The sequence below is a fragment of the Paroedura picta genome, chromosome 1 (assembly GCF_049243985.1).
Source record: "Paroedura picta isolate Pp20150507F chromosome 1, Ppicta_v3.0, whole genome shotgun sequence".
NCBI lineage: Eukaryota > Metazoa > Chordata > Lepidosauria > Squamata > Gekkonidae > Paroedura > Paroedura picta.
The window spans coordinates 85,383,713-85,406,275 of record NC_135369.1 but is presented as its reverse complement, the minus strand read 5'-3'; the positions used below and the strand labels follow the sequence as shown (position 1 = coordinate 85,406,275).

Here is a 22,563-nt window from a genome sequence, read left to right as displayed (position 1 = left end):
GATCTAGTGCAGGGACTCTGCAAAGCCAGCACAAGTATTCCTTTCTTCCCAGGCTTACCCTTGACCTGGCAACCATTTCCAATCCTGGGAAAATATATTCTCTGGACTTGCTTGGATTGCCAACCTCCTGGTGGTGCCTGGAGATCACACAAAGTTACAGGTGATCTACAAACCACACAGATCATTTTCTCTGAGGAGAATTGCTACTTTGCACAGTGGGCTTTATGATAGCTGAGATGAAAGCTACCTTGTTTTGCTCAGGCAAGGTACTGCACACACGAAAATGAAACTAACTTCTTTTAAACAAGTACTTTATTAGTGATGCAATGCACACTGTAAACATGTGACTTCCAAGGGCATGGCAGGAGAGTGTAGCCAGCTGTTATAATTGCTGGGGTTATTTGAAGTCTGAAGATCGAGAAAGGCTGCTATAATGTGATGGAGCTAGAATAATCTGTTCACTTTGCTTTTTCTCTGCATGGAGTAATATCTCATGTCTTTTATGGGTGTTGAACACTTGTCTCGCATTTGCAATAACTGCCCCAACTGCAGTAGAAGACTGCTGGATGTGTGGCATGGAGGCATTTTCTTTTAATTAATTATGCAAAGGATGTATGGCATGGGTGACCAAACTGTGGCTCTCCAGCATCATGCTGGCAGGGGCTCATGGGAATTGTAGTCCATGGACATATGGAGCACCAGTTTGGCCACCCCTGGCATAGAGCATTCATAACAACTTCAGAGCATTCAGAAAACTCAACAACCACCTTATATGGTGTGGCAGTGTGTTATTCTTATGTTACAGGTGACAGGCTGGTTCTGAGAGACAGCAGAAGTTTGAAGCCTCTTTAGAATCCATGGATGAGGAAAAATTTTACACTTCTTCAATTCATAGCTCATATTCTTAGCCAACTGAGAAATAACTGTTCAGTTTTTTTTTTAATTCACCTACCACATCCATGATTAATAAAGCAACTGACTGGATGAGTGTATAATGCTTGTATTATATTCTTTTAGAAATTATATATTTGGGGCATATAAAAGGCTGCAGAAGTGCTGGTTTACACTTACTTTCTGAAGTAATACTCTGCTTCTAATTTAGCAAATATATTGCATAATTTGAGAGATTATAGTTGACTCCCACCTACACTGACATGTAGCTGAAATATTATTTACATACATTGCATAAGAGTACTTAACACTGTTGCTTGCCATTAAAATCTTCTAATTAATTGACTATACATAATTCATGTATAAGTGAATGCAAATTACTAGCTTACATATATAATGTAAACTTCACTTTTGATGTACTTGTATACCATTCAACTTACTCTCTAAACATTAATTTCATCTTATAGTGGTAATGACATCTTAATGAACACTGTCAACACCAGGCAAGTTACATAAAAGGTCTAATAATGATCTTATTTGTTGATTGTTAAACCCTACATATCATTTATGTGCTGAAGGGAATACCTCGCATATTCACATATTATTTCATTCCCTGGCATCTGGTTTAACTTCAAGGCATGGGATTGATTCATGGATGTCCTCAATGTGGTAAAGAGGTGTGATGCTCTGACTCCCTCCACAATAAGCATTAGAGTAACCCTGGGACTAGTAAGTGTTTGCAGCCAAACCATCCCTTTTCCAGTACAGATCACATGAGCATACAAACACAGCCATGTTGCATCCATATCACTAATTGGGCTGGATCCTAACTCTTGTAATCAGAAAAAATAAACTATGAAAAAGTAGATCTTCCACTCCCCCCCCCCCGCTGCCCCGCAAAAAAGCCTCTAGTTTGAACAAAATGGCTTGCAGCACTCAAAAATGCATAAGGAGAAGGAGAGAGTCTGCCCAATTCCCCCTTCTTTCTGCCATCATCCATGATGCATGGCGTTTTGGCCAGGAGGGTCCTCACCATCTCCAGCAGAATCTTGTCAGGACATGCAGACAGCTGCTGGATGAAGGCAAGGGTGACCCAATTGCAATTAATATCTTCCATTTGTGAGAGCTAGAATGCAAGCCCAAATGTTTAAGGCTTGTAAGAGTCTGATGTTGGAACCATGTGTATACTGCCTCATGATGGCCAAGTGATTAGAGATACTTTCCAGTGTGCATGAGTTCTACTCTCTTGAAGAGAAGATAAGTCATCTATTCACCATTGTATATATACACAACATAACCCTGATCACTGTGCAGAAAACACATTTCTCAAGCAAGAATCTTGGATTCTGACATAGGCTACCTGACTTACATAGTGCTGTGTACCATCAAAATTTCCTATACTTATTCACAGAGTTCATTAATAATGGCTGCCTTCAGAAACAAGGACACAATATCTATGTAATTATTATTTAATTTGTAAACCATCCCTCTTGTCTTGGGGCAGTATACATCTTAGTCACAATTCATTACAAAATAAACTCAATAAGTAAGTCTGTGGGCATATGCACTTCTATTTCCACTCTCCTACCCTTGTATGTGGCATGAAAACAGAAGGTTTCCTGGTCTGCATTTCTGGAGAAGGTAAGGAGATGGATCAGGACCACCAAAATTGAAGTTCAGTCCAGGTAAGACTGAAGTGTTTTTGGTCAATGTCAAATGACACTTGAGTTCTAAGCCTGTCCTGGAGAGGGTCATATTCCTCATGAAAGAGGAGGTTCATCGTTCAGGATGCTGTAAGATCCTGGATTCTGGTTAGAGGCTCAAGAACTCTTTCATGCCATATAGTGCCTTTTATCAACTTTGGCCTTGCAATTCTTCAGAATGTATGATCTTACCACTGTGACCCATGCCCTGATCAGCAAAGATTACTGAAACATGTGGCTACTTTTGAAAAACTATCCGGAAACTAACTGGTTCAAAATGAAGAGTCCAGACTATTGAATATGAGGGATGCATGAGCCCTGTGCTGAAAGACCTCCACTGACTGTCAATCTGTTTCTGGGTGCTATTAAAAGCACTGACTATTACTTTAATGCTCTAAATCAGGGGTAGCAAACGCTAGCAGGGGCTCAAGGGAATTGTAGTTCATGGACATCTGGAGGGCCACAGGTTGACTACCCCCGCTCTAAATGGTTTCAGGGCACTTGAGGGAGTGCCTCATCCTTTACTGTCCATTCTCAGAAGCTCTGCTCTCTGTGCCCTCTTCTGTACTGATGGCAGCATGCCTATGGAATGCTCTATTGAAAACTCATCTGGTGTTTACTCTGTTTTAGGTCTTACAAGACCTAATACGGTCTAATACTCTATTTTAGGTACCAGCCCAAAACATTTATTTTACCCAGGCTTTTAACTAAGGGTATGGTTTAAAAAAATTTTTTTTACAATGTGCTTCTAGCTGGAGGACTGTTTTGTGCAGGTAATTTTAGGCTGCTCAATGTTTTGTGCTGTTTTTATGCTTAGGCTGGATTTTGTTCATGGATGGAGTTTTAATGGCTGGACCTTTAAAATTATAATGATTTTTATGCTGTATTATGATTTTACTATGTTTTGCATAGTGAGCCATCTCAAGCAGATTTCTGGAGAAATTGCATATACATTTTTCTAAATGAATAACAGTTTGCCTTTCTCTGAACCATAACTATTTTTCTTGCTTACATTAACTAGCATTGACCTAAAGTTTAATCAATTAAACAAAAATCCTGTTTGTAGACAAGAAAAAAACATCATTGTTTGTGGTTCAGCTAGAGTGGGAAACTACGCATCATAGTAGAAACTCCCCTCCGATAAATTAAGTTTTTTAAATTTTCCATATATTTTACTATACATGTTGATTTTTTCATATACATACTGGTTAAAACATTCTATAATAGAATTATTTAATAAAAGCAGTGCTTCTGGCTTTATTGACAAGACTAACATATTATAACAGAATCTAAAGGAGCAATTAAAAAAAAGATAAATTTATTGAACTCTGGATACTGTTTAGTATGTTCTGGAATGAGAAAATATTGACAAGATTTGCCCACTTTGCTTTTGATTCATTGTAAGTTATTTTGCTTCTTGTCTTTGAATTATTCTCTCCCCACCATTTGTTTGGATGCATATATAATCCCCCCTTTTCCTGAGAGCATGTAATTATAAGCAACAATAAAAATATTTTTTTTATAAATAAATAAAATTAAAAACATGGCCTGAAGAATTTTTAATGTGCAACAAATCATAACTGGTTTAATCATGACTTGGAATCCTCGGCTTCTCTGCAAGAAACAAACCATAGTTTCTGATTTGGATGTGACAATAAACTCTAGTTGGTTATGGATGTTGAAGTATTCAGTGGAGGAAGAGGGAGTGCACAAAGCCAATGACTTCTAAGATTTTTTTTTGTAACGGCAAACCATGATTTATCACAATTTAAACCATGATTTATATATTTTTAAAACTGGCCAGATGGCATCCTTGCTGCTCTCTCATCACTTCATACATTTGTACATATTTCGAGTATTCACCATTTCTTTGCTTCTTTTAAACAGGTTGTTATGTCTGTGTGGGATGGCAGTATCAGAATATTAAGAGAAATATCCACACTGGCTATCTCTCATGTAGCATTTTTCTACAGACATTTGGATCTACAATTCTTTGACAGTGTCACCAAGGGTTGGCTTTGAATCAAATTTATGGACTATTCTATGGATTTGTGCTCTAGTCCACAGCACTTTGCAATAAATAGAAAAGCACACCAACATCAAACAAATAAGCACATTTTTGAGCCAGCAGTGAACTCTTATAATATTGCAATAACCACTGTGTCATTGACAGAAAGTTACCTGATGGCCATATTGTGTGATGCTGTTCCTAGGGCTCTTCTACCCAGAATGCACAGGGCAAAGGAAAGAGTTACTAAAGGAGAGTCCTCATCACAGTCTATAGGCTGTAAAATATTTAAGGCCTTTATAGTTAGTTTTTACTTCATATACAGACACCCTTTCTCATTGAGACTCAAGGTGGGTTAAAAATATATTTTTTAAATTCAGTCACGCAGCATTAAGATATCAAGTAACAATGCAATAAATAGGATTACAGGTTTCAAAGCAATCTCTCAGACATTGCAACAGATCATTGTATTATGGTTCCTAACTGCATGAAAGTCTTACAGCTTTTGACCAGTGTTCTTTAATTACATAGCATATTTGTCTAAAGTTTGTGAGGCTACTTCTTCATTCAAATGTTTTCTAAAGTCAGTATGGTGTTTATTTCTGAATATAGCATTTTGACCAGAATACTCTTCTTTCCTTTGTCAATTTCAGTTTGATATTTGTTTGTACATTGTTACATGGTATCTAGAAATTAATTAATAAGACACTTTCCCCCACCCCTTATAATTTTCCCCTTTTGAAGTGTAACAGTCACAGTTACGGATGCTGGCTTCCACTGTGGAGATCTCCCAGAATTTCCAGACTACAGAGATCAGTTGTTCTGGAGATAGTGGCTGCTTTGGAGGGTTTCCCTTAAGGCATCACACCCTTCTGAGGTCCTGCTCTTTCCCAAACTCCACCCTTCCCAACATCTACCCCCCAATCTCCAGGAATTTCCCAATCTGGAGTTGGCAATTCTAGATACAGTTCTTTCTCATCTTTTGAAATCAGCCTATTATAGTGATAAATTCCTTGTTGATGTTCATTGAATGACAAAAAAGGGAACATGGAAAGTAAATGATCTATATTTCAACCCAATAAACTTTCTCGATTTCATTTGGAACAAATATACTACTCTGCTCACCTGCTAGTAACAGGAATTCAGGCAAGGGAGAAAATGTCCTCCCACTTATACAATTAGCAACAAGAGACAACTATGTACGTACTTCTACTCTTTTCCCGGCACAGAACTGAATCCAGTCCAGGTAAACACTGCAGAAGCTTGCTCTGGTTATTCCTTGAAGGCATGGCACATAGTCATCATCAATGTTAATATTAAACATTGCAAGGTCACGTTCTATATAATGCCACTTGGAGAAAGGCTGTAGTGTCTTTTGGAATGATTCATCTCTTATCCAGTATAGGATTTTGGGTGAACTCGCAGTAAAGTATATAATGCTCTGTTGGTGAAAATAAAAAAACACACACAAAATCCATTGTGCTTGCTTTAATAACATTGGCTCTTGACTTTAGAACGTTTCAAACAAAGTGAGAAATTTGACTGAATTATCGTCATAAGAACAAGCGTACCTTACCATGGATGTGCATTCTTGAGAATGAGGTTAATGACCAATATTGTTTCCCTTGGTTATAGACAGTAATTATGATAATAACTGTATCATGGTTAGTTTATGATGAATGAATGGCATATTATTAGGTCAGGAACCATGTTTTAATCTTATTGGTTGTTCAGGGTCAATATTTGTCATTCATGGGTGTCATTACAGATAGTAAATTACAATCTAAGCTATTGTAAGGGCCAATACCTCCTCTTAATCAATGGTGAAATTAATACATATATTTCATAATTTATTAATTTTAAATTGACAGACAACATTATTTGGCTTGTATGCTTTCTTAACCTTCAGATACCTAATGGCATAATAATGTCAGCTAAAATTCCTTTGAAGAAGAAGAAAGAGCAATCTATAGAGGGAGTTCTTATAGCTTACTGCCATTCTTTGCCATCTTTAGTCCTTCATAATACTAGGAATTTTCTTGTCCATAAACATTTGTCAGTTCTGGGAACAGATGATGTTAAGAACTCGAATGAAAAGCACAGCAGCAAAATAAAGAGGAATGAAGGACACAATGGACCCTATTTAAAATTCTTGGAATCCTCCTTCACAGTTTCATATTCAAACTTACAATTATATCTGCAAAAGAGGCCGTACTTATTGTACAGAAACAAGTCAAGACAGCTAGTTACAAAACAAGGACAGGTCTTAATTTTTCAATGTGTTGAAAGTGATAAGCACAATGCTTTTTAAGAAGAATTATGCAGATACAATGGATTTCAAAATATGCCACATTCAAAGATAGCAGACTTTGGCCTTCTTGTAACAGATGTTTAAAGAGGAATAAATTGAAAAATGAATATTACAGTACTGGGGGAATAAATAACCTACCACAACCAGGGAGAAAATAATTTCAAATATATGCAGAAAGGCTACAGGAGTTGACCCACTTTATTAAAGGCGAGCAAAAATTCCTTTTATGTGGAGATATAGTTCTTTTTCTCTCTTAGCTGTCAGCTTCATGGCATGTAGGAAAAAAAGGAATGAACGCAAAAAGCCAAATGCAGAGTATTGTTAAAAATATCAACATGAATTCCTTGAGCATATGACCAGATAAAATTAAAATATTTTGAAGAAAAGTATTACTTCTACTAGTTTGAGAAATTTATATAGCTGCATATGCTGCTCAAAAGATCTCTAGGTCCTGATTGTTAATGTTTTATGTCTTCACCTGCTAGATCATCTTTTCCCTTGATTTACTCTATTTCAGAATCTATAGAATATGAACATGGACCTCAGTATAAAAAACAAAGCTGAGATAATATTGGTCTTTGATCCTTAACTCTAGTATCATCTACCTGGTAGTTGAAATTTCATATTGCCTTAGCTAACAGGAATTCTGTGTATCTTTTGTCATGCAAGGAAGCTCTGCTTAAAAACAATGATATTTAAATACTCTGAATTATGCTTTGAACTTAAACATTTAAGCTGAGGCTCAGAAAACCTTTATTGTCATACAAAGTTTAAGCGAGATTCTATGCATTGCTATTCTTCTCTGTGAGAGATTGAAACAAACATGTTCAGTTGCATTTATGTAGACCCAAATGGATGGATCCAAAGTCCCTCTTCCACAAGGGAAAGTACTGCTCAAACAAGGGGGGAGTTTTTTGAACTGATTCTCTACTCCGACCAAAGCCTCCCTATGCCACATCCCACACTGTTCCACAGGGTCTGCAGTGTGAAAGAGAAAAATCTCTTTCCATTGGCTTGGTTTTCAAGAAAAAATATTTCATTAGAATATAAGCTAGGATCAGTTTGGATATGCATACTTATAACAATGTCTTGTGTGTTGTGGTACAGGACATGACTCTTGGTAGGAAGTGTAGTACAACTCAGAAATGTGTCTGAGTGTATGAAAAGTTCAACTGATTTCCATCTCAAAAAACTGTATATTCTGACCCTTTCAAAAGTTTAGGATAACTTTAAAATCAAGCCAAACAATCAATACAGAATAAATGTAAAACAATATAATAGAAACATAGAGTTGGAAGGGGTCATGTAGGTCTGTTCAATGCAGGATCAGCCTAAAGCAACCATGATGAGTAGCTGTTCAGCTACTGCTTAAAGACCACCAGTGAGGGGGAGCTCACCACCTCCTTAGGCAGCCAATTCCACTGTTGAACTACTCTGTGAAATTTTTTTTCCTGATATCTAGGAAATTTTTCCTGATATCTATTATTCTACATGTAGTTTAAAGCCATTACTGCAGGTCCTATCCTTTGCTGCCAAGAGGAACTGTTCCATTCCCTCATCATTTCAAATACTTAAAGAGAACAATCATATTCCCACTCAATCTCCTCTTCTCCCTTAGTCCTTCTTCATTGGGCTTGGCCCTCAGGCCTTGGAACATCCTCTCAATTTTCTCTACATCCTTTTTGAAAAGAGGCCACCAGAACTGTACATATTACTCCAGGTGGGGTCTGACCAATGTGGTATAGAGCAGAACTATGACATCTTGTGATTTTGATGTGATGCCTCTATTAATATAGCCCAAGACTTCTCAAGCCTTCTTTACTGCCACATCACACTGCTCTCCAGAACTATATCTCCCATTGAGTATGTGTGCTTCTAATTTTTGTGACCTAGATCTAGAACTCTGCACTTATCCTTATCATCTGGGATGTTCGCTACTCCTGCAAATTCAATAAGGAGTCCCTCCACTCCCTCATCCAGATAATTGTAAAAAAAAATTGAAAAGTACCAGACTGAGTACCGAGCCCTGTGGCACCCTCCAATCCGATGAACCACCATTGACAACTACTCTTTCAGTGTGGTTTTCTAACCTCATTTATGTAAGTGTTCAAAAGTCCAGTCTGGAATCCTCCAGTTAACCCATCAGAATATCATGAGGAACCATGTCCAAAGCCTTACTGAAACCCAGGTAAACAACATCAACTGAGTCTCCACAATCTAGTAAGCCTATCACTTGGTTGAAAAAGGAAACAACGTTGGTCGGGCAAGATCTATTGGAGACAAATCTGTGCTGAATTTCCTGGATCACCAAGTTATCTTTCAGATGTTTGTAAATCACTCCCGTATAATATTTGCTTCATTATCTTCCCCACAACTGAAATCAGACTCACTGGCCTGTAGTTTCCTGTGTCATCTCTCTTCCCTTTTTTAAAGTCTGGGATAACATTCGCTCTCCTCCAGTCTTCTGATACAACTCCAGTCCTCCAAGAAATGATGGACAAAGATTCCACAAGCTCTCCAGAAATTTCTTTGAGTACTCTTGGGTGCACACCATCCAACCCAGGGGATTTGAATTCATCCAGTGCAGCCAGGTGCCTCATGACCACCCCTCTGTCCACGTCAACCCACTACCTAGATACTACTGCAACCATCCCTAGATGTGTCCACATTCTTCTGGAAAAACAGAGACAAAATAGGCACTGAGCCTTTTTACCTTCTCTCTTTCCTCTGTTAGTTTCTCCATCTTCACCTAACACTGGACCTATTGCCTCATTTCCCTTACGTTTGCTCCTCACACCTGTGAAGAAGCTTGTCTTGCTATAGAGGGCTTCGCTGCCAGTCTCTGTTCACTCCCAGCTTTGGCCTCTCTGATGGCTGACCTACAGTGCCTAGTAACCTGCCTATACTCTTCTTTAGAGGTCTAAACTTTGCTCCATTTCTTAAACACTTTCTTTTTCTTTCTTATCTCTTCCTGATGTTTTCATTCAAATAGGCTTTATACAGAAGAGCCTCTTGTGGCGCAGAGTGGTAAGGCAGCAGACATGCAGTCTGAAAACTCTGCCCATGAGGCTGGGAGTTCAATCCCAGCAGTTGGCTCAAGGTTGACTCAGCCTTCCATCCTTCCGAGGTCGGTAAAATGAGTACCCAGCTTGCTGCTGGGGGGTAAACGGTAATGACTGGGGAAGGCACTGGCAAACCACCCTGTATTGAGTCTGCCATGAAAACGCTAGAGGGCGTCACCCCAAGGATCAGACATGACCCGGTGCTTGCACAGCAAATACCTTTATCTTTACCTTACAGAAAGCAAGCCAATAAAAATTGTAAAAGCTCTCTAAAATTAAAAGCCAACCAAAAACAAAAGAGTTTTAAAATGGTGACCATCTTTGCCTTCTTTGGAAGGAGTGCCAGCACAGTCACTGAAAAGTTCATGCCCATGCAAACTTAGGACATATAAATTTTTGGGAAAGTGCGCATAATCAACATCATCTGCTGGTCTAACTTAGATGACACACAGGTCCATATTGGGCGAGGTAGTTTTTTTAGAAATGTAGATCTCAGGTCAAGGAAAATAAAACCCAGCCAACAGACAACAGTGATAATATTTCAGAACCTATATATTTACACCACAGTCTATAGCACTTACATGGTAGGCTTGTAAATTCTCAACTAATTTGAGCTTCCAGGTTGGCTTCAAGGGCAGCAGCCATTTAAAGTACGGTCCAGTAAAGCATGGTTCAGTGCAGCCAATTTAGCAGAGTCAAGAAGGGAGATTAATTTACAAAAGACACACAGGCAATACAGTGCAAAAGAATGGAAAGGAGACACTGACAGCTGCTTTGTTTCCATCATTTTTAAAAATAGCTGAATCAATGAGACAACTGTACAATAGATTCAGACCATGTGTTATTCCCTACTTGCAACTCTTTTTGTCTCAAAATATGTAGAGCAGTATGACTATCATAATGGAGATTTGCTCCTATTCTAGCCTAAATTTCTATTTTGTAAATGCCACATATATTTTACATAATAATTTCTCCATAAAATATTGTCTGGCAGTCAATGAAACAGGACAATTTAGGAAGATGTCCATTACTTACCTTTAATAGTCTGCATCGTCTGCCAATAAAAACAGTTAATACATTACCTCCACTCTCCATAGCCAATTGAAAAGATGCACTAGTTCTTCTTGAAAGATGACCAAATGTTAATATGTTGTCCCTTAATCTGTAATTCAATTGTGTTAAATCCACCTAGCCTTTGCAAATGGATGCTCATGTTCCAGTAGCAACAAAACAGTATTCTTTTCTTCAGTGGCCTACTGTGTTGCCCGACTGCCTGCTCCTTTGCGCCTTCATGTGCCTTTTGCTTGTTCTGCATTCTGCTCACTGCCTCTTTCTTTTGTGATTGTTGGGCAGGCACATGTTGATGAGGCAAAGTTAGTGACAAAGTATGACCATAACGGTGTGCAGTATGATTAATTTGTGGTACAGAACGCTCTTTTGCATATGTTAGACATGATTTTGAGAGAGAAGTTGTGTTTTATCATCACATTATTGCCTCATTACAGGAAGGAGAGGACAGATCCATTAAAGCCTATAGAATTTTGTTTATCATAGACATTCAATCCTTCCATATCCAGCATGTCAACTTTCAGCACTTGGTTTGCATGAGGCAAATACTCTCTCCTGAATGGCTATGCCAAAGCATTTCATTAAGTGGGTACACCTGTACTATGTGTCATAATAGAGCCCCTTGACACTGGCCAGTGCACCTAATCCAAATAGACAGAACAGTTAAATTACATTTTTCCCCCTAGAGATGGCAGGTAAAGTTTTATTACCTTTATGTAATATCTGATGAGTATTCTCCGCAGGTCAAACACTTGGAGCATTGTTGCAGCATTGTTATCAATAATGCTATAACCTTCCAGGATATAATGAGTCCGTGTTATTTCCCAGGTCAGCCATCTCAGATTGAAAGCTGCATTGCATGATAGCAAGTGAGGAAAGTGCCCTGGTTTACAGCAGCAACAGCCTTCGTTATCCTCATCTCCTTCTGTGATAGCTTCCACCTCTCTTTGCTGGCAGTATGTCCCTTGGGGGATTAAAGCACAGCACAATGACAGTTACAGAGGAGATCAATGCCAAGTAGCTGTTCAAAGACAACAGTCTGCTTGCTGTCATAGGCTTAATAAATGGCCATTGAAAAAAGGACAGTTACAACAATGAATAAAATGTGCCAATTAATCTGTGCTCGGCAGAGAGTGATGAGATGCAGCATATTTATTGTACTTTATAAAGTGAAATATGCCTAATTCTATGCTTTAGGCATATTGGCATAAATTATACAAAACATAATTACATCTTTAATTTAAATATAGAAAGATGGGAACACAGTTTAGAAACGTACGTCTGGGATCCAGCTTTTTAATACCTAAAACCTTTCTTTATGAGTTTATTTATATTCAAAGAGAACATATTCACCAATAAAACTTTTAAAAGTTAAGAAGGATTTTGTACAGAGAAGACAAGATTGTTGGAGGGGGTAGTGGACATGCGAGTTGGCTGGTTCTGTAAAAATATAAATAAATTGGGAAAGCAATGCAGTTCCCTAAAGCTAAACTCCAAATACTAGCACAGGATCATGCTGCCAATTTGGTCTCATGTATCCTGATTCAGCGGTTCTAATAGACATGAACAGACACCAATATATGCACTTAGATATGAATTAACCAAGGCTGGCAACTTTTCTTTCACATGTGTTTAACCCCATTGTGCATATGGAAGGCTGGTGAGTTTTGACTTGTGACCATAGACAAAGAATTCTCAACCAGGGTTCTGGGCACCTCTGGGGGCCGTTCCGCATTCATCCAAAATAGCACAATGGTTACTAATTGAAATCGCTACAGTTTTGCCGTTATGCACAACGTCGTTGACAATCTGCAACACTCCTGAAACCGATCCGCAAAAAGCGCTTCATTGTAGCGTTTTCAGGGAAATCCCAAAAAGTGGATTCACCCTCCGGAAAGCACTACACTCCTCCAACCAATCTGCAACACTAGCAGGAAAGTTCTCTGTGTTACCATTGTTGCGATTTCTGCAAAGTCCCTCCCCCTGGCTCTCTCCTCTGATCTTCCGGCGAAGCGATCGCCATTTTTTTTTCTCCGAGCGAGCGGAGATCAACGCACCGGCAAGCCTTCGTTTACCCAGTGAGGCTTCCCCAGCTGCAGTCCCTCTGTTTAAAGTCACCAAGCACAAGCAACACAGAGGCCCGTTTGCTGGTTTATTTTCCCTTTATTTTTCACACTGTTTTCGGCCGAAAATCGCACCCGTGAGGGGGGGGATTTTTTTTTCACTCAGGGGGAGCGTGGCAATGATGAAATGGCAGCTCAAACACCACCTGCTAGCTGGATGGGTCTCTCCGTTGCAACGAATCAACGCAGATTCGTTGCAACGGTTGTGTGTGTTTTTTTAAAAACTTTCCTTAAAGGGAAAGGGGCTGTTTGGGAGCATGATAACAGCCGCTCATTGGCTGCTTGACAGCCAGGGGCGAGACAAAGCTCAGCAATAGCGCTTCCTGGCTAGCGATTTTTGCCGAGACCGGAACCCTGTGGGAAACGATAGAAACTCAACTGGATTCCACTACAAAGGCAGGTATGCATAACGACGAATTCCACTATTTAAAATGGCGATTTTTCATTCCGCAAACAATTTGCAACATGGATCCCGGTGCGGAATGGCCCTGGGGCTCTTCAAGAGCTCCCTGGTGGTTATGCAGTCTTCTCAGAAGTTTGGATGGCCACTAGATGTCACTGGAGTCCATTTCCCCTGTTGCTCTACAGGCCTAGTCTCTTTCTCCACAGTGAAAATGGCAAATGATCAATGAAGTGGCTGGCTCCTGCATCTTAATTCCACACCCACTCTTCTGAAGAGAATTGCTATCACTTCCATGGTTCTTTAAAGCCTGAAAAATATTTCAGGGGTTTCTCCATGGACAAAAGGTTGAAAAAGGCTGACAGAGTATATTTATATTTAGAGTTATATATTTATTTATGTGTTGTATTTATATATTTATTTATTGTATTAATATACCGCCCTCCCCTTGATCAACTTAGTAGAGGTGTTAGCCTGAATTGTAGTTACATGATATTTAGATGATCACAGTCTTGGTGGACTAGCATATTGGTAGAGTGATATTTCAATCTGCGGCTTCTTCTGCAATGTAAACAGATGCAAAAGATAATATGACTCGTATTTTCAGCAGGTTTGTCTCTCCAGGTTAAAACGTACCCTTTTATGCTACTACTAGCAAGAAAGCCCATCTGATAGCAAAGGGGCTAGCATCCAGGGAGGGAGGGGAGAGCTGTAGGTGCAGGGCCAATAAGGGAGCGGCCAGTTTTGCTGGCTGCACCCTGATTGGCCCTATTACAACTTGGACAGACAGGGCACTCTACACCCCCAGGACTGCTTCACAGATATTAAGAGGAACAATGGATAAGGATGAAAAATGCTGTAGCAACACCCTCCTCGGCATTTCATTGCCCCACCTCTAAATATATCTACTTCACGTGTTTCATTACGTTCAGTTTTTGGTGAATATAATCTAGAACATCAAAATTTAGTAGAAGAGTTGCTTGTGTGAGTTGCTAGGTAGACCTACAGATTTTCCCTCTTCCCAGAAACAGGTCAAATTCTGCTGCATTAAATTATACCCCTCCACCTCTCACTTTTTTGTAAAAATTGCAATTGCTACAAATTTTGACATTTCACATTATTTGGTTTATTTATATTTTTAGTCTGGGGCCAAAAGCTGCCTGTCTCTGATAAGAAAGCTTTAATGCATCTTGCAAGGCTTCCCCCCCTTCAAACATTCCAAGATATAAAGTGTGATATGTACTTTCAATTCCTTGAGGAAATTCATAGTATTAATCCAGTTCAAATTCTGCTATCAAACCAGTTTTACTAGCATGTTTTCCTATATTTACATTTTGCCTAAGATCCCCTCCCAGTCCTAGCATTCATATGCACAAACTCCCTGAGCCTGGAAAAGTTCCTAATGTCCTTAGATCAGAATATGAGTTGTACCCTTCTGTTGGCATCTCATAGAACTGTTGTGTACAGGAGCTTTGTGTTATTAACTGTTCACTGCAAACATCTTGGGATGGACAGGGAAGATAATGGAGCATATTTTAAAGAGGGAGATCTGCAAACATCTAAAGGACAATTTCCTGATCCTGGGAAGTCTGCATGGATTTGCCTTCAACAGATCCTGCCAGACCAACCTGGTTTCCTTTTTTGACTGAGTGAAGGAGGCAACAACTCTGCAATGCACTTTCATTTATGTGGAAATATATCTTCTGGCACCGCCAGAGAAAGGGAAATGAATACAGACGTGACATCCGTCCATCCCACCCCCTGCCATGACAGATGACGCTGACTCACCCAGAAAGGGCATAGCTAAGGGATGTATGTGCTCGAGGCTGAGGACCCCGGACTTGCTGGGTGGTGAAGATGGGCAGTGAAGGAAGAGGAGTGAGCAGGGCTTAGCGACAGGTCTCACCAGCCACTGCCACACCCATGCATCCTGTGGATGCAGCCAAGGGCCATGGTCTCTTTCATCTAGCATCATGCTGGGATGAAGGAGGCAACCACAGGGTGGAGACAGGGCTGGGTTCGGGCACTAAAGACTGGCAGTGATGGCATGAGTGTGACTTAGCGCTGGGTCTCGCCAGCCACTGTTGCATCCATTCCTCCTCTAGCCCTAGCTGAGGGCTCTGGTCTTCTTCTCTTGGCTTCGCAGCCAAATAAGCCGTCCTGATCACAGACACCATCCACCGAGAAATAGTGCTGGGAGATGCTTTGTTACCCTTATTAGGGCCCCAATAACAGACAAATAAATAATCTGTTCTTCTAAATTCCCGTGTTCTGTGTAAATAATATAAAAGGGCCCTCGGGACATCAAGGGAATGCAGGGGCCTTTTGGAACTGAAGGTTGGTTCAGGAAAAAATGCAGGCAAAGTGATGGATTGGGACATGTGGAATTCAGAAACCACCTTGGGCAGGAAGTGTGGATTAGGATGTAGAGTAACATTTCTAGGAAAGAATTGCAAGAAGGGGGGGTTTACTTACTGGAGTGCCAATCTCTCCCACCCTCCAAGCTGAGGTAATCGTGACCAGGAAAACTGTCTTCATGGTCAAGAGGCCAAAAGGAACTGCATTCAATGATTCAAAGCAAGGGAGTATGAATGCTGAAAGTACTAGGGATAAGGACCACTGAGGGGCCACCCTTGGACAAGGGGAAAACACATTAAGCAAACCCTTCAGGAAATGCTGAGATAACTTGTGGGAACAGGGAAGAGTTTTGAAACTGGTCATGGCAGGCAGACAGGGCTGCCAAGTGGGTCCGGATGGAGGAGACAGCCAGATCCTGGTGAGCTAGGGATAGCAAGGCTGCAGGGAGTGAGCAGGAAAATGGACAGAGGTGCCCCTCCCATTCCTCAAACCTGGCCCATTTAGGTTGTACACATATCTTGTAGATGGGCACCTAGACAGTAGTAGCACCAGGTGTAACCTCGCGGGCTAGCAGCCATTTCATCCTAATACTTTGATGAGTCTACCAGCCATTTAAACCTAACAGCTGATGGGCAGATGTGTTAAGCTGTTAGGTTTAATGGCTGGCAGTCATTTCAGGAATTGAGTTTGTTCCTTCCCATTTCAAAGCATGGGGAAGCAAAAATGGTTGCCAGCCTTTTCAACCTAACAGTGGGACTGGCACAACTGTGTATTGTTGGGGCGAAATGATTGGCAGCCATTTCAGTGGAAGGGGAGGAAGTGAAACACACTGTTTAAATAGCTCACAGCTGACAGATGGACTGCTTGGGCAAAAAACTAGGAAACATTCAGGGGAGGCATGTCCCTTGAATCTCAGTTCAGGAGGAATAAACCAGGCCAAATTTTTGATGAATTATGAATCCGTTTGTGCCCGCCCTCACAAATAACTCAAACTAACAAAATTCTATGGCACCATAAAAAAAACATATTATAGAATGGACTGTTGTTGGTGTTAAAAGCACCAACTTTTACATTGTCGGGGCAGGGGGAAATGAAGAAATAGTCTCATTCAGACCTTTGCCCTGTTATATATGTATACATGGGTAGCACAGTAGTTCCTAGACTTCCTGGATCATTTTTCACTCTACCGAGTTACATTATGTGCTCAGAAAGGCTTCAGCAACCAGTCTTTGTCTAGAATAGTCATTCTTACCCAACAGCACTTGCTTCCTTCTGATATATTTCTTCTCTCAGAATAATGCCACCTTTGTTCATCTGCATTTTCTGACTGCTCCTTATATACTATTTTATAGAGTAAATTAGATAGTACAACATTTTTACATAAGCAAAAAGGTACGGGCTTGGCTCCAATTAAGCACCTCTACAGATGGAAAGATTTCCAACTGCAGAGTGGGAATCCCCCAAACTGTCCCCGAGGAGCAGCACTGAGGGTACTGGGGGGTTGTAAAGGGAGAGGAGAGGAAAGAAAGTTGTGCCCTGTAGATGGAAGTCTTTCTGTCTGTGGAAATGCTCTGTTGGATCCATGTTTTCTTCACTGCAAAGCAATGGCAATATTTTAGCAATTAGAAATGAGCATAAAGGCTGCTGCTCTTTAAATAAGGTCTTTATATCTTCATGTACATTCATTTGCCTTAGTAAACTACCCTAATTTTTCAAACATCATGATATTGCCTGGAGCATGTAATCTAAACTGTTCATATCCATCCACCACTGTGGATAAGCCAGCAAAGCAGGGGGGAAACATAGGCAATACTACTATGGCTGCAACACCAGCTGCCTCCTCCAAGCTGCCATGTAATTTCATCCAAATCAGTATGGAACTCCCTTTCCTGGATTTTCTCACCAACTTCCAAGCAGAGAATGAATACTGTATTAGTGATATCATAGTCAAAACCAGAAGAGACTTTTAGCAGTTAATGGTATTAATAGACAAAGAAAACTAGCTAGAAAGAAAAGGAAAGTACTCCTAAGTATACCTATCCAGACATAATTCTTCTCAAACATGTCTGACGACCAGTTTGCACAACCACTGGATCTGTAGCTGTCTGCCCCCCCCCCCACACACACACAACTGTAACTGGCCCATGGAAAGGTCATATGAAGCTTAGTCATCTTTCCTAAGCTGCCACCTCATGTTTACACAAATGCCATGGGTAAATATCTGCCCTATCAAGTAGTGGTATTCCTTTTCAGTTGCTTCTATACTGGCTTGCACAGTAACTGACCAAACAATGCTTACAATTCTGCTTCTGTGTTTAAATGATCTTTGGGAACTAAAACAGCATGTGCAATGCACATAAAAACAAACAAAAAATAATTTCCTGCATTTGAACTGAAATTATTGAATTTTATACTACTTTCTTTCTGACCCACGTGCTGCCAAATTTTCTATGGGTCTAGGAGTTAGCACAAACATTTAGGAGCCAGATGCATTTTCTAACATTTAGGGAATTGTATTTTAATAACCATATTTTTAAGGGCTGCTATCATAAAACTTTATCCTAAGGTCTTCACAGTTTTCCATTGGTTTTGTTGATGTTGTGACAATAATGGTGTACTACAGTAATAAATATCAGGTAACCAGAGATTCAGGTAGGTAGCTGTGTTGTCCTTAAGCAAAAGAAGAAATGTTGAGTCCTGTGGCGCCTTTAAGACCAACAAAAGGTTAATTCTGGGTATAAGTGTTCATGTACATGCAGGCTTCATCAGATACATAGATATCTGATAAAGTGTACATGCACATGAAATCGTATACCCAGATTCAAACTTTGTTCTATCAGGTAACCATTTTATCATCATCACAAAAAAAAAAAGGGGGCAAAATCTAACAACCCTGATCTAACCTGCCCAATTTTGCATAATCTCCTTATTTCTTTAAAAAGTTCTGGTTAATTGCACATTGAACGTTAGAGCTAGTCTAGAAAGCAACTGGTTAAGAAATGAATTCATCTACCACCAGAGTGTTTAAAAATTCATATATAAAAAAACTACTACAAGACATTCATGCACATGTATTTCTGTCATACAGCAAAACATATTTTAATGTGAAAGTTTGTACTTCTGAGGATCACAGAGAGACACATCACTGCTGAAAACACTAAGCGCCACAAGACATTTCTAGGTACTTGACAACCTGGCACCTGGGATTTGCTGAACTCTGTTCTAAGTAATTAACGTAGCTGCCAAATGGTTCCGACTTGTATTCCATTAACAGATCTCTTGTTTTGCCATTCTATTACTGAGATGTTCCAGGATAGAAAAACAAAACATGCAAGCCCAGTGGTGATTAGCCATGATATGGCAGCTGCAAAGAATGAAAGTGTCTGCCTTCAAAAAGAGCAGCTTTTTTTCTAAGCATTTTCTTAAGCAGAGGGAAAGTCATAATCCAATCTTAAACATGTTTGCTTTGAAGTAAATCCCACTACTTTACTACCCTACCAAGCCCTAAAAACACAGGAAGAAATAATCTTGAAAATCTGAAATAGTACTAAATTCAATATTTAAATCAACACCCACCCAAAGGATAAATTCATACATCATAGAATCAGCCTCACAAATTGGCAAACATGGATGGAGGGTTGTGCACTACAGTCTTATGTGCAGTTACAAGGCCGTAAGGTTTCATTGAGTTCAGCAGGACTAGTTAAGAAACATTCCTAGGATCAATCTCCAAATTCCTTTCATATTGTACTATACCTAAAGTCTAACCTTCATCCAGTCGCCATTTTATATTGTGTTTACTGTTAGCACAATTCAAATAATCAGATGTTGTTTTATTTACTTGGTGCATTTTTATCCCACTCCTAAGGAGCTCATAGCTCTCTTCCCTGTTAACGCCACAATACCACTATAAGGTAAATATGCCAGCATGGTGTAGTGGTTAAGAGTGGCAGCTTCTAATCAGGTGAGCTGTGGTTGATTCCCTGTTCCTCCACATACAGCCATCTGGGTAACCTTGGGCTTGTCACAGCCCTGATAAAGCTGTTCTGTCTGAGCAGTAATATCAGGGCTCTTTCAGCCTCCCCTACCTCACAGGGTGTCAGTTGTGGGGGGAGAAAGGGAAGGTAAATATAAGCCACTTTGAGACTCGGTCTGGTAGAGAGAAGCGGCATATAAGAACCAACTCTTCTTCTTCTCCTAGGTTAGTCTGAGAGATAATGACTGGCCCAGATCACCCATTAAGCTGCATGAGCCTTGGTTTTTCATTCCTAGTCCAGTATCCTCACCATTACACCACACTGGCTAGCTAATATACCAAAGTTAGTAGACTGTCGGGCTAGGCCTGGGGAGGTCAACATCCAAATTCTTACTCTGCTTGAAAGCTCACTGACCTTGGGCCAGTCTCACTCTGTCAGTCTCCTTCCTCATAGAGTGGTTCTGAGAACAAAATACCCTGGAGCAAAGGTGAGAAGAATGTAGAAGACAGACAAATTTCCTGCTTTGTGCTCTAACCCTATAACATGAACAATTCTTGGGCTTTACTATGTCTTTTATACTGAAAAGAAGGTGCCCTGTTGTCAGGTACTAGCAGCATTTTATGATTATGTCTAATCGAATAACTCACATGGACCTATAATTTTGTGCTATATCACAATCCAGAAATTATGTTAAATTAAGTGAATTAAAAAATGTATGGACCTTCTTTTCTCTTACCTCGAAATTCCAGCCCTCGGAGCTGGAAGGTGACCAGACCATTTCCAATTTCAATCAAGTGAACAAAGGCATTCAAATAATCTGATGCCAAAATAAAGCAGTCTCCAGAACTATAGTTTCCCCAGCGTCCAAGGATCAAATCTCCACAAAGCGACTCCTGCAGAGATCTTGTCAGGTGCTCATAAAAGATGGAGTTGAGGTTATTATCATCATTACCTAAAATCACAACATTGTCAGTAAAAGAGATGAAGAACAAAGTGTCAAGTAGAAGGCTCTAAAAAGAATTCTGTTTACTCATCTGGAAGCTCCACTTCAGAGATTAGGATTATCCTTCTGAAATTACCACAGTTATTCATGACTACATGTAGTTTCACTGTAGGATATATCCTAAGCAGCCCACTGAATGGTCTAAAGACACAGAATATGAGTCTACCACAAAGGTTTTCCAGTGTGCTGTTGCTAATTAAATAGCTGAAATCTAATGAGAAAGGTACACAGTTCTGAATCAGTTGTCAACAAAAGAAAGGAGATATAATAAGGCTGTTGCAAAACAGGACTTTTTATTGCTCTTGTCCTTGTTATAATCTTAATATTTCATCATCACCCTGAATTTGGGATTTTCATTGGCTTCATCCTGAGAGATGGTTCTAACTACTCATCTGATACTTTTCTCCTGGACAAGCAACAATGCACATATTTTTTGAAACCCTATTAATATGTTACTACTAGTATCAAAGCCCATTTAAAAGATGGGCCTTAAAAAGGGCAGCAGGCAGCATGGCACCTGCACAGTGGGGCAGTCCAGGCCAGCATGGCAGAGCACGGCTAGTCACCTTCCCTTGCTCCCTGGCAGGCAGGAGGGCTTCCTGCAGAGAAGTGTGACCCAGCAGGGCTACCCAGGCCATCACCGGTCAGCCTCCCCCACTCCCTGGCAGACAGGAAGCCTTGGAGCATGGTGGCTCAGCCATGGGAGCTGGGCAGCCAGGACCGATGCTGTACCCGTGACACCACAGAGCACAGACAGACAGCCTCCCCCACTCCCCAGTGAGCAAGAGATCTATAATGTGGGAGCCCAACCACAGGAACTGGGCCACCAGGGCAGGAACTGCACCTGTGGTGCTGTGAATCATGACTGGCCTCCCCCGCTTCCCAGCAGGCCAGAGGCCTGGGGATGCAGCAGCCCAGACATAGGAGCTGGGCTACCAGAGCCAGTGCTGCACCTACAGCACTGCAGAGTACAGCCAGCCAGCCAGCCAGCCTCCCCCATTCCATGATGGGCTAGAGGCTTGGAATGCATGGCGTGTCCTGCTGACGTTTACCCCTATGCCTCGGTCTTACTTTCTGCCAGCTCCTCTTCCTCCCAAGTGCCTGGGAGGAGGAGGAGGAGAAATACAGGGGTGGAGAAGACCCAAAATTGGTCCTCAGTGGGGGAGTGCCCTCTTCCTATTGGATGCGTCCCCCACTGAGGGCCAATTGGGGTGGGTTTTAACCTATGCATCATCTGCATGCCAACCATGTTTTATTAGGGCTCCAGATTAAGGCAGCAAATTATGAATGTGGAGTAGGTAATCTACTATTCCTGCCCCACACCCAGTGTTCAGATCACCAATTCCTGCCTCTTAAAATATACCTGCACACAGTAGATTATGCTGCCTTATACTGAACCAGACTACTGATCCATCAAGGCCTACTCAGACTGGCAGCAGCTCTCTAGAGTCCCAAGTACAGTTTCCCTTAAAACAGGTTTTTGTAATGCAATGTGATCAAAGAGTAACTTTGTCAATTTGTGGAATACTGATCCACGATAGCCATCAGTGCTAGAATCCTAAACCACTGTTGGCTACAGTGGGTTCCTTAGCTATTTCATACTGGCAATACTAGTACAGTCAATGCAGCAGTGTAGGAGCAGCAGAAAAGTGGCAGTGA

The 22,563-nt window shown here is 40.6% G+C and overlaps 1 protein-coding gene across 3 annotated transcripts in view; it reads right to left on the bottom strand.

The window, feature by feature from the left end:
• Nucleotides 1-22,563, bottom strand: part of PCNX2 (pecanex 2) — a 158,989-nt gene that overhangs the window by 19,643 nt on the left and 116,783 nt on the right. For all 3 annotated transcript variants that reach the window (XM_077346189.1, XM_077346207.1, XM_077346198.1), the window contains 4 exons: nucleotides 20,638-20,853; nucleotides 11,754-12,007; nucleotides 5,810-6,043; nucleotides 4,776-4,879 (listed from right to left, as the gene is read on the bottom strand). In XM_077346189.1, the coding sequence (XP_077202304.1) occupies nucleotides 4,776-4,879; nucleotides 5,810-6,043; nucleotides 11,754-12,007; nucleotides 20,638-20,853 (808 nt within the window). The remainder of the gene's footprint in view (nucleotides 1-4,775; nucleotides 4,880-5,809; nucleotides 6,044-11,753; nucleotides 12,008-20,637; nucleotides 20,854-22,563) is intronic.